General features: G+C 46.0%; 1 protein-coding gene across 1 annotated transcript in view; it reads right to left on the bottom strand.

The window, feature by feature from the left end:
- The window catches only part of LOC115132181 (plexin A3), a 137,545-nt gene that overhangs the window by 20,175 nt on the left and 104,034 nt on the right, over positions 1-13,336 (bottom strand). Inside the window, exons 11-14 of the mRNA XM_029664516.2 lie at positions 3,342-3,438; positions 2,330-2,520; positions 2,033-2,181; positions 1,755-1,875 (exon numbers count right to left, since the gene is read on the bottom strand). Coding sequence (XP_029520376.1) covers positions 1,755-1,875; positions 2,033-2,181; positions 2,330-2,520; positions 3,342-3,438 — 558 coding nt within the window. The remainder of the gene's footprint in view (positions 1-1,754; positions 1,876-2,032; positions 2,182-2,329; positions 2,521-3,341; positions 3,439-13,336) is intronic.

The following is a 13,336-nucleotide window of genomic DNA, read 5'->3' as shown; positions in this document are numbered from 1 at the left end:
TTGGAGGACCAGTAGGAGGCACTCTTTCCTCTGGTCTAAAACAATATCCCAATGCCCCAGGGCAGTGATTGGGGACACTGCCCTGTGTAGGGTACCGTCTTTCGGATGGGACGTTAAACAGGTGTCCTGACTCTCTGAGGTCATTAAAGATCCCATGGCACTTATCGTAAGCGTAGGGGTGTTGACCCCGGTGTCCTGGCTAAATTCCCAATCTGGCCCTCAAACCATCACAGTCACCTAATAATCCCCAGTTTACAATTGGCTCATTCATCCCCCTCCTCTCCACTGTAACTATTCCCCAGGTCGTTGCTGCAAATGAGAACGTGTTCTCAGTCAACTTACCTGGTAAAATAACGGATAAATAAAATAAAATAAAATTAAAGGATGGTAATTTGGTGGTTGAAGATATCCCTCTAGTGGGGTGGGGGCTGTGCTTTGGCAAAGTGGGTTGGGTTATATCCTGCGGTGCTGACCTGTTGCACCCTCGACAACTACAGTGGTTATTATTATTTGACCATGCTGGTCATTTATGAACATTTGAACATCTTGGCCATGTTCTGTTATAATCTCCACCCGGCACCCCTCATAGCCCGGTTCCTCTCTAGGTTTCTTCCTAGGTTTCCGGCCTTTCTAGGGAGTTTTTCCTAGCCACCGTGCTTCTACACCTGCATTGCTTGCTGTTTGGGGTTTTAGGCTGGGTTTCTGTACAGCACTTTGAGATATCAGCTGATGTAAGAAGGGCTATATAAATACATTTGATTTGATTTGATTTAAGTCTATCAAAAGTGTGTGATTTTGTACATGTGTCCGTTAGGCCTATGGATATTTTTTTTAATCGGCACTAATTAGATTGAGCAATAAAAGCCCCACTTTTATTCCATAGGTTGGGATCCTCACTATGCAGCTGTTGCAAGAGCACATTTTTCACTGGCTGTCCACTGGTTTCAAAAACAATAATTGATAGGCAGCTTAAACTTCTTCAATTCAACCATTATTGGGTTCAAATACACATTTAGATTTCTGAACAGCCATCCACAACAACCAGAATCCATAAGGCACAAATAGCTCAATGAAAGAGCAGCAGTGTGACTCACATCAATGTGCTATGTAGATATCAATAATAAGTGATATCAATATCGCTGTAGAATGCACCACTGCTCTCATCCTTACCTCCAAGCGTTTATTCAAGTTGGATAGTCTTCAGACGCGGACAGCAGTTGCACCATTGGAAGACATAGCTTGGACTGTAGTCTACAAAAGCTTATTCTTGCTCTATTCCCGCGATCCATCAAACACATTTGGTGTGTCATCATAGTAGTCTCTCACTTGAGGTCAGACACGCTCAGGTGGAACAAACTTAAACTTGCGCCTTCTTTCAATGCTGATTTGAATTTGATTGAGAAAACAACCTTTTTTTTTTTGCAAACATCCTTTCTGAATTTAAAAGTAATCCTCAAAGTAATCATCAAATTTTTCGGAAGTATCTGTAATCTGATTACATTTCTTTTGTTGTTGCCGGTAACGTAACACATTACAGTTTCCGTTTTTTTTGTAATCTCTGACATGTAACATCGGCCACACTTTCTTTCACAACACGTTCACCATCTCTGTAATGCAGCATAAGACTATTTAGTTGCCGGGGAAGAACCACTGCAATTGATCGGGTATCCTTCCTTCGCCTCCGGAAACGGCCAGACACTTTCTTCACAGTCATCTTTCTGGGAAGAGATGGGGTCATGTGGGGTCATACGCACCACAAAGGAGTAGGTCTGGGATGACTGAGTGCGGTACTCTGCACTGCACACCCCGATACACAGCTCCACTGGGCCACCTGGAGAGTGGGGCAGTAGCGCCTCGGCCATGTCACACACGATCCTGAGGGACAGAATACACTCAGCTGTCAGTCAAAGGCCCACTGCTTATGTTGCCTAATGTTAAAAGGAAATAAAGTTAGAAGACATATGACCAAGTATCACTAATTTACTTGCATACCATTCAAGTGAAACCCTATTGACAAAGTCACTACACTCACCTCTCAGCGCTGATGTACTCGGAGGGCACAGGGTTACAGCGAACCCCAGCCACCTGGACGTGGGCGATCTCCCGCACCTGCAGCCCGAGGTTCTCCCCCTCGATCGTCACTCGCGTGCCCCCCTCTTTGGGCCCCGTCAACGGGCGGATCTGTCCATGGAAACAGGGTCAAGGTCACGGAGAAGCAATCTCCCTGTCAGCATGCTCGCACACAGCAGAAGGCCTGGGTTCTGAGGCTCTAGAATTAAACACACCCATACAGTATTATACACAGTATATCTCTGTGCTCCAGTCTTACCATGGTGATGCGGGGGTGGCTGCAGCGGACGTTGTGCCTGCCGGGGTGCATCCAGTTCTGCTCCGGCGTCTGGCAGTGCTGCTTCAGGAGACACTTCTTGTTGTCCAGGCACCAGCCACACTCAAACGCTGTGCTGGCCTTCAGACACAAGCCACAGCTGTCCCTCTGGGCCTCACACTTATACAGCAGGGCTGAGCACAGACAGACAGACAGACAGACAGGGTTAACACTCGTCTAAGATGGAGTCTGAGACAGAAAGGTGAGTGGTGAGGTGCGCGGCACTGTGCTGTCTGTATGTGACAGCACACGTCCTGAGCTGCTAATCTCCCTTTATCCCCTTGCTCAGCCTCGTCCTCGCTCCTACGCAGCTGCCTCGATAAAAACAGGTTTGAAGGTGAAGATGGTACACAGAGTTATTGACCAGTTCAGGAGGAGAACATAATCAAATACTGTGCAGCTAGCTACATGACTAGCTCTCTCCTCTCAGCTCATCTTCGCGCAGGGCCAATCGCCCAGTGGAGAGATGGTATCTGCAGTCTGATTGTGGAGAGCTACGAGTCTCTTTCAGAGTGGCCCGATGAAACCAGTGAGATAAAGCTCCTTTGAGGGATGTATTGACAACCACTATGTGTCCCCGACTTGCAGTTATACAAGGTGTGTTCATACAAAACATGGGACTGCATTTAATTCTGTACTTTTTACATCTTACTCATCTACAAAAATCTTTGTCAATTTAACAGTTTTGAAGACAATAAGAAAAGAAAAACTGCCAAGGCTTAATCCACATTTGCGACTGAATTATCCCACTGAATATGATTTATTGTGGTAGCCATAGCCCCAATCCCCATAGAGTGCCACTAGAGGGCTCAGCATGGGATGACCACATATTTGACCAGTGTGTCTGCTGTTTCCCTGCTGTGTGCCAGTTACGTCTTCCACTTGTCCTTTACACTACTTCGCTGCAACACTATTATGAAGAAGGTTTCATTCTGAAAATGATAAAACAACATACCTTTCATGGTGGAAGGCTTGTCGATGAAGAAGTCTCCGTCCCAGACGATAGAGAAGTCAACAGGCAGGTCTCCCGTCTCGTCCCCATCATACCAGTACTGCAGGAAACGCACACATATAAACCACGAGTCAATCATCATACTGTACTGATGGTGCATAAAGCCCAACATCATTCAGAGCATGACAAGCCTTCATAGGGCCCTATTAATAAAGACAGTGGCACTCATTCCACTTATTGTGGTTTATGACTTGGCTCATCAGTATAAACTGAGTTCATGGCTGGCATGGCTGGCTGGCACAGTGCAGTGGAAACCATAATGCTATTCTATACACTATACTGTACAACGAAAAACATTTAATCTGCTCTGTGTAACAACCCATTAGCCACCAGCATAGCCACTAGTCACAACATTCCATAGTTGTGAGGGAGTCAGGGAAACATAGTGGCTTTTTTGACAGACTAGGCTTTGAGTTAATCTGTTTTTTTGCAGATAGAGAGAGAGAGAGAGAGAGAGAGAGAGAGAGAGAGAGAGAGTGTGTGTGTTGCTGCTGCTGTGTGTCTGTCAAGTGAAGGAGGGGGTGTGGTTTTACTGCCTGTGTTTTAATTAGCAGCAATACTCAGAGCACTAAGCCAGCAGCAACCCTGAGAGAATATCGCTGATCAGCCACATTGATGCACAGCCAGAACACTTATGCGTGTTCTTAAGGAGGCAATGGAGGAATGAGGGCAGACTAAAAGCAAGCGAGGCCCTGAATTCAGGTTTAAAAATATAACTTATTTCAAACCACATTAAGATTACTCTCAGCAGATTCAAAGAGAGAGAGAGCAGCTACAGTATGACCACCAAGATAGAGATACAGTAGAACCTGTAGGTTCCTGTTTAACCGTTAAGTCTTTATGGCAGTATCAGATATGGCACGTTTATCCATCCATACCTAACCTTTTATCCATCCACAGCTCACCTTTATCCATCCATACCTAACCTTTATCCATCCACAGCTCATCTTTATCCATCCATACCTAACCTTTATTCCTCCACAGCTCATCTTTATCCATCCATACCTAACCTTTATCCATCCACAGCTCATCTTTATCCATCCACAGCTCACTTTTATCCAGCCATACCTAACCATTATCCATCAACAGCTCACCCTTATCCAGCCATATCTAACCTTTATCCATCCACGTTGCCTAGTGGGTAGGAGCATTGGGCCAGTAACCGAAAGGTTGCTGGATCGAATCCCCGAGCTGACAAAGCAAAAATCTGTCGTTCTGCCCCTGAGCAAGGCAGTTAACCCACTGTTCCCCTGAGCAAGGCAGTTAACCCACTGTTCCCCTGAGAAAGGCAGTTAACCCACTGTTCCCCTGAGCAAGGCAGTTAACCCACAGTTCCCCTGAGAAAGGCAGTTAACCCACTGTTCCCCTGAGCAAGGCAGTTAACCCACTGTTCCCCTGAGCAAGGCAGTTAACCCACTGTTCCCCTGAGCAAGGCAGTTAATCCACTGTTCCCCTGAGCAAGGCAGTTAACCCACTGTTCCCCTGAGCAAGGCAGTTAACCCACTGTTCCCCTGAGCAAGGCAGTTCACCCACTCTTCCCCTGAGCAAGGCAGTTAATCCACTGTTCCCCTGAGCAAGGCAGTTAACCCACTGTTCCCCTGAGCAAGGCAGTTAACCCACTGTTCCCCTGAGAAAGGCAGTTAACCCACTGTTCCCCTGAGCAAGGCAGTTAATCCACTGTTCCCCTGAGCAAGGCAGTTAACCCACTGTTCCCCTGAGCAAGGCAGTTAACCCACTGTTCCCCTGAGCAAGGCAGTTCACCCACTGTTCCCCTGAGCAAGGCAGTTAATCCACTGTTCCCCTGAGTAAGGCAGTTAACCCACTGTTCCCCTGAGCAAGGCAGTTCACCCACTGTTCCCCTGAGCAAGGCAGTTAACCCACTGTTCCCCTGAGCAAGGCAGTTCACCCACTGTTCCCCTGAGCAAGGCAGTTAACCCACTGTTCCCCTGGTGCGGATGACGTGTATCTCTGAATTCCTCATCAGTCCATGGGCATGTTAACTGGGAAATCAGTTGTGGTATGTTGTTTTCATTTTTAATTCAAATGTATTTTTCACCACTTTTTTCTCCCAAATTTCGTGATATCAAATTGGGAGTTACAGTCTTGTAACATCACTGCAACTCTCGTACGGACTCGGGAGAGGCCGCCCTGCTTCTTGACACATTGCTCGCTTAACCCCGGAAGCCAGCCGCACTAGCCCGCCACAAGGAGTCGCTAGAGTGCGATGAGACAAGGACATCCTGCCTGGCAGGCCAAACCCTCCCCTAATCGGACGACGGTGGGCCAATTGTGCGCCGCCTCACGGTCGGCTGCGACACAGCCTGGGATCGAACCCGGGAATGTAGTGACGCCTTTAGCACTGCGATGCAAGTGCCTTTGAACACACTGTGGTATGTTTGACTGTGTTTGAATGTGTGTGACTATTTGTGTGTATGTGTGTGTGTGTGTGTGTGTGTGTGTTGGTTCTTCTCTCCTTGTGGGGACTTAAAATCTCCCAAACTCCCTACGACAATAGTAAAACAAGGAAAATTCTCCTTCGTTGGGACATTTTCCATGTCCCCATGAGGACAAAGGCTATTGTAAGTTTAGGGGTTAGGTGTAGGGTACGAATTAGGGTTAGGGGTTAGTGGTTAGGTTTAGGAGTTAGGTTTAGGGTTAGGATATATCCTCAAAATAGGATTTTGAATGGAAATACATTTTGGGTCCCCACGAAGAAAGAAGAATAAAATGTGTGTGTGTGTGTGTGTACGCTCACATGCCTGTGTGTGTGTGTGTGCACGCGTGTGCACACGTGTGAAGTCTTGAATCTTTGTGCAGCTGCTCTGCGAAATATCTGGGAGCAAGTCAAGCAGGGAATGCAACAGTGTGGGTGCTGAAAGGCTGAACTAAAGCCCACTGAACCTGTTGACACGTGGCTCCAAATGTTCTTACATCTCTATAGGGTCCAGTTGGTTCTGCAGGCACCAGTCCATAATTGAGGTAACTGCAGGTCCCTGGGTGGGGTCACTGAATTAACTTCCCCCAATCATATCGCTTCACAGTGTCACACAACAAAAACTCAACTCAACTTGAGACCATCCTCACTCCTATCCATCAAACAGACATATAAACTAGTTAACCTTTGTGGTCTCCGTTTTTTCAGCCGAAAAAGGGAAAGTCTATCGAAAATGCCTCATTCAATAACAGCATTTCGTGAAATGGTTGATAAGGCCAACAATATTCTTCACAGTCCAATGAGGCGTTACATTTGTTCAGTAGGTAAACCAAATCAGGTTGGTGAGTTGACGGCAGCGTTAAAGCCTTGGCAGGTTCAGAAACAGATATTCATTTGTAAATATCTAGGTTGTTGTCATGCAGTCTTCCCAAGGCCCTGATAATGAAAGCCACAGGAGAGCCATACAATGTATTTCTGGAATTAATATAATATGTATTTCCTAGCCTTCTCCCTCTTTTTCAAGTGAAAGGCAGGCAGCTTTGAGGAGATTAGTGGATATGTGTAAATGGGGGGACGCTTTTGTGTTGGGCCATACAATGCAGCTTATCTCTGCCAGTCGTGAATTGATTTTCCTCCGGCCTTGGTTCCACTGGATCTGAGACTAGCGAGTGGAGACAAATTGGCCTGGTTCTGTCAGACATGTCTCTGGGATGACAACGAGGCGAGTAAGTGAGGTAATCTTACCTTTAAAAAAACAAATCCATCACTGGATACAGATACAAACTTGCGCTACTTCTGAGACAGAGACACTATTTTCATGATTTATTGTCTACTTATCCTTCGGTTTTAATGGGTTGCAAACAACAACAATGGAAGATATTCCTTTTGATCAATGAGAATTGGGTCTATTGAAGGGATTCATGCGAGAGGTACACAATGTAAGCAAGTTCATTTTACTGTAGGAATTGGAATGGCAGGTAGCCTAGTGGTTAGTGCGTTGGGCCAAACAAGGTCGCTTGTTTGAATACACGGGCTGACAAGGTGAAAATATGTTGATGTGCCCTTGAGCAAGGCACTTAAACCTAATTTGCTCCAGGATGGCCGTACTACTATGGCTGACCCTGTAAAACAAGACATTTCTCTGCTGTATGTGACCAAAAAATATTTATACTATATATCAAAGACGATACACGATACGTTCAGAGAAAAAAATACACATTTAGAATTTGTGTTTATTCAGAATAAAGTAATTAAGATTTCAATTAAGCCATTGAACATTGACACGGATCGAGTGTAGTTATCTGCAGCGGCTCAACCATCAGTCTAAATGAAGAGGACAAATACTGTGAGTAGTAGAATTGGCTGCAACTGTGCCGTCGATGCTGGCTCCTTGTAGTGACAGAGTGAAAATCTATTTACCTTAATGATGAAGGCTTTCCTGTTTCATTTAATTAAGTTTCAAAATTCGACCGACTTCAGCAAAATTACCTTTGAAAAAGGGCATTTTTTCCTTCATAAACATACACAGTAATTAATAGGGAGTCCATATTAGTGAACATAAATTATATTTTCTGCAAACCAAACTTTCATCATTATGATTACTGCACTAGGAAAAAATGTGTACTTCGTCACGGTGACAGATTTAAGGTCACAAAGTTTTGGTTAAAGAAACAGACAGGGTAATATGGAGTGGTCTTATTGCCCGTGAAGAATTGTGCCTGGTTCAGAGCTCACTCCATAAACACAGATGACTTGCATGTTGAGGCCATGCTTGAACTTGTGTCATCATATTTGAGGTAAGTGCTTTAACACAAGAAACCCAAAGCATACTTTTCACATGAGGACACCAAAGCATTCTTTGTAGATGACTTTGGGAATCAAAAAAAAAAAGGGGTAACGAATGCCCTGATTTCTCAGTTAGGGGAATACAGCTGAGGCTCTCTCCCCTTCCATTGCTAGTGCCTAAAACAAACAGGATGAAACACAGACATGATGAAACAGGCTCATAATTCATGCTATTGATTGATCACCTCGTTTAGTGGACAATTTATTCCACCAGAACCCACCTGCTACAGAGCCTCACAGGCACAATCCAGTATATCCAACCTCAGAGACTGACAGGGGTGCAATATGCAACAATCAAAATGGAAAGGATAAATACCATAGCATTAGAATGCCATTTTCTATGGTAAATACAACGAGCAGGTGTAAGATAAACCTACATGAAAATATATGCATGCAGTGTACAATATATCATATCCTACTACTTAGTGTGCACGGAAGCATGTTTACATTGACCATGAGGTGACATATCCACAGTATCACTAACATGTAGATTGTTCTATGCTACATCTTTTCCATTAGTGGGGCCTTTGGTGTCAAGAGAAGGGCAGGTCATTTCCATACCTTCCACTTAGAAGCACCAAAGACGTTGATAGTCTGATTGGACACTTGATGAGAATAATAGAATAATGAGGGCATGCCGGTTCAGAACGCCTGAAAAAAAGAACATGTAAATGTTTTTATTCAAAAAAGCTTTGCCACCATCGTTTCGGGAATAATGGTGTTCTTTGTGAGAGCACTTTCCATCAAAAGGGTAGTTCAGAACTTGGTCATTGTGCAAAAGGCTTTACTGTACGTTTCCTGGGTAACACCGCCAATGCCTGTCGCTAAGGGGTCAGCAGCGCTTAGCAACACTTACGTCCATGGGATTCATTTGGATTTCCTCTCATCTTGATACAAAAGATGAAAAGTCCCATGTATGCCGATTCAGCCTATCAAAGGTTTACATGTGTGCCATGTGTAATCTGCAACGTAAAGCGTGCTGTCAAGCAAAAATGCACAAAAACCCTTTACATTATCTAAGCAAATGCTTATTGAGTTTCAACGGCAAAGACCCTACTTATCATTGACTTGAAAGGCAGTGTGTCTATGTGTGGGGGGGTGTATCATACTGATTTACTCCGGCTGTGGCAGCACATTGTCTGCAGTACAAATCAAGCGCGGAGACAGATAAAAGAAAGAAACAAGCAGGCTTTTGCGTTTGAGCTGAATTACAGTACATCTACGCCTTTCCACGTGATACCAAATCACATTTCTGAAGGATATCCCACAGTTGGGTAATGTGATTGATGGATTGATGTGGATCAGCATGAAGTGTTGTCTGATCTTTATGCATATGTACCTTACAAAAAAAGGTAATGCATTTCTGTTTGGATGCAGGATGCACCTGCTGCAGTAAAATTGAAATGACATGTATCCAGCAACGCTAGCAGGAAGCCAGTACAACAGCGTAACGGCATCTATTCTATTTAGCTGGAGAAAATGAATGAATGGAAATGCCAAAGTAGAGGCAGAGAGACGGAAGAGGTGGAGCATGGAAAGAGGATGGCATGTATTTGACTTCAAGTTGTATGTGGGCAGAGGCAAGGGCACAACCTTGTGTTGTATTTATGCAGGATGTGCTGTCAGACATGTGTGTTGCTCTGGTCTGTTCACTGGTCTGTCTGTCTGAGGGCAAACTGTTGTTATCTGTCTGCATCACTTACACAGGGCTACTCGAGACCTGTGGCAGATGCTTCTTTCACATGCTGAACGGCACATCACGGGTCAAATTCACATACAACAGTCCTGGAAACACACGCACACCAACATGGACACGCGAGCCTCGGGGCTAGTTTCTCTGGTGAATGACATCTCTATGTACTGTATAGTGGACTTTTAAAATGTACTTACCAGGACAAACCAGCTGGCTCTAAATGTAGATAAGGGTGTACATACAGAGAGAGCATTGTGAGAGTGAGAAAGGCCAGGCGGCGGGAAACAGCAGAGAAGTGAGGGAGACGGGAGGGAGGCTTGTTGGTCCACTAGAATGGCCCCTCTCTCCCAGGGAGGGCCAGGAAGGGGCTCTCATTAGAAGAGAAGATCGTCACAGGGATAAGAGTGCTGATAAGAGGACAATTATGAGGCAGTGATGGGGTAATATGAGGGGTCTGGCTGTGTGTTTAGTTCCCATAGGATGAATCAAATCAAATCAGAGTTATATCTCTGTTAGTTCCCCCATGAGAACATTTACATCATCAAGCAGGGCCAAAGTAGCCTGGGCGCCAGTCTGTTTCTGCTCTCCTGTCAACTCCTTATGGAATCGCCATGCCAAACAATGACACGGAATACAAGGAGTGAAATGTTAACTAAGCAGACGGGTACCCAGGCTAGGGCCAAGGCTACAGCTGAGTCACAGAACGATCACTCAATCTCCGCATTACTCTACCTACAGTAACAGTTTTAAAGTAAGACCTGACAGTGAAATCACATCCAACTGCAACATTCAACTACACTAGAAGTTGAAGTTGCCCTGTCTGGTAAAACATACTGTCACAGCTGGTGAACATGTCCAGCAGCATGTTTAACCTAACTAACCCCCACCTCAGTGGCCTCCCATCAAAGCAAAAGTGCTGACTGATACCTGAAAGTTCTCAGTGAGGGGGAGACTAAACAGCAGATGAAATTGATTGATTCAGCATTGCCCATCTGAGGCCACTCACAATTGCATTAGCATGGACCCCATGGCCTCAAAGTCACCTGGCTGCAGCAGTCTTGACAGCCAATCGTCTTGACGGCCATACTGATTGATAGCCGTTGAGTGTGAGGGGAGGGAGGACAGCACACACCCCAGGAACTGAGTGTAATCTGTGGCATGTCTTCACTATGGCTAGATTACTATTCAGGAGAGATCCATCAGATAGGGGCAGAGACAGAGAAGAAGGGATGATGTGGCCCCAGCCCACTGTGTCACAGGTAATCACACTATCAATTCATCTAAAAATCCCCTACAAACAGAGAGAGGGGGAGAGGGGGAGGGAGAAAGAAAGAGATAGAGACAGTGGGTAGTAGCTACCAGTCAGAATGGGGGAGGGAGAAAGAATAGAGATAGAGACAGTCAGAATGGGGGAGGGAGAAAGGAGATAGTAGCTACCAGTCAGAATGGGGGAGGAAAGAGATAGAGACAGCGGGAGTAGCTACCAGTCAGAATGGGAGAGGGGAGGGAGAAAGAAAGAGAGAGACAGCGGGTAGTAGCTACCAGTCAGAATGGGGAGGGGGAGGGAGAAAGAAAGAGATAGAGACAGCGGGTAGTAGCTACCAGTCAGAATGGGGGAGGGAGAAAGAAAGAGATAGAGACAGCGGGTAGTAGCTACCAGTCAGAATGGGGGAGGGAGAAAGAAAGAGATAGAGACAGTGGGTAGTAGCTACCAGTCAGAATGGGGAGCTACCAGAGAAAGAAAGAGATAGAGACAGTGGGTAGTAGCTACCAGTCAGAATGGGAGAGGGGAGGGAGAAAGAAAGAGATAGAGACATGGGGTAGCTACCAGTCAGAATGGGGGAGGGAGAAAGAAAGAGATAGAGACAGTGGGATAGAGTAGCTACCAGTCAGAATGGGGGGGGAAAGAAAGGAGAAAGTAACCAGTCAGAATGGGGGAGGGAGGGAGAAAGAAAGAGATAGAGACAGCGGGTAGTAGCTACCAGTCAGAATGGGGGAGGGAGGGAGAAAGAAAGAGATAGAGACAGCGGGTAGTAGCTACCAGTCAGAATGGGGGAGGGAGGAGAAAGGGGAGAGCGGGTAGTAGCTACCAGTCAGAATGGGGGAGGGAGAAAGAAAGAGATAGAGACAGCGGGTAGTAGCTACCAGTCAGAATGGGGAGGGAGGGAGAAAGAAAGAGATAGAGACAGCGGGTAGTAGCTACCAGTCAGAATGGAGGAGGGAGAAAGAAAGAGATAGAGACAGCGGGTAGTAGCTACCAGTCAGAATGGGAGAGGGAGAAAGAAAGAGATAGAGACAGTGGGTAGTAGCTACCAGTCAGAATGGGGGGGGGAAAGAGATAGAGACAGTGGGTAGTAGCTACCAGTCAGAAAGGGGGGGAGAAAGAAAGAGATAGAGACAGTGGGTAGTAGCTACCAGTCAGAATGGAGGGAGAAAGAAAGAGATAGAGAGTAGCTACCAGTCAGAATGGGGGAGGGAGAAAGAAAGAGATAGAGACAGCGGGTAGTAGCTACCAGTCAGAATGGGAGAGGGAGAAAGAAAGAGATAGAGAAAGTAACCAGTCAGAATGGGGGGGGGGGAGAAAGAAAGAGATAGAGACAGTGGGTAGTAGCTACCAGTCAGAATGGGAGGGGGAGAAAGAAAGAGATAGAGACAGTGGGTAGTAGCCAGTCAGAGAATGGGGGATGGGGGGAGAAAGAAAGAGATAGAGACAGCGGGTAGTAGCTACCAGTCAGAATGGGAGAAAGAAAGAGATAGAGACAGTGGGTAGTAGCTACCAGTCAGAAAGAAAGTAGCTACCAGTCAGATAGAGACAGATAGAGACAGCGGGTAGTAGCTACCAGTCAGAATGGGGGAGGGAGAAAGAAAGAGATAGAGACAGTGGGTAGTAGCTACCAGTCAGAATGGGGAGGGAGAAAGAAAGAGATAGAGACAGTAGCTACCAGTCAGAATGGGAGAGGGAGAAAGAAAGTAGACAGTGGGTAGTAGCTACCAGTCAGAATGGGTAGTAGCTACCAGAGAAATGGGGGAGAAAGAAAGAGATAGAGACAGCGGGTAGTAGCTACCAGTCAGAATGGGAGAGGGAGAAAGAAAGAGATAGAGACAGTGGGTAGTAGCTACCAGTCAGAATGGGGGAGGGAGAAAGAAAGAGATAGAGACAGCGGGTAGTAGCTACCAGTCAGAATGGGGGAGGGGAAAAAGAAAGAGGAGAAAGCTACCAGTCAGAATGGGAGAGGGAGAAAGAAAGAGCGGGTAGTAGCTACCAGTCAGAATGGGGGAGAGGGAGGGAGAAAGAAAGAGATAGAGACAGCGGGTAGTAGCTACCAGTCAGAATGGGAGGGGGAGGGAGAAAGAAAGAGATAGAGACAGCGGGTAGTAGCTACCAGTCAGAATGGGGGAGGGAGAAAGAAAGAGATAGAGACAGCGGGTAGTAGCTACCAGTCAGAATGGGGGAGGGAGAAAGAA

This window comes from Oncorhynchus nerka, linkage group LG7 (genome assembly GCF_034236695.1).
Source record: "Oncorhynchus nerka isolate Pitt River linkage group LG7, Oner_Uvic_2.0, whole genome shotgun sequence".
Classification (NCBI taxonomy): domain Eukaryota; kingdom Metazoa; phylum Chordata; class Actinopteri; order Salmoniformes; family Salmonidae; genus Oncorhynchus; species Oncorhynchus nerka.
Note: the sequence above shows the minus strand (reverse complement) of the source record. Positions and strands in the feature narration are given on the sequence as shown.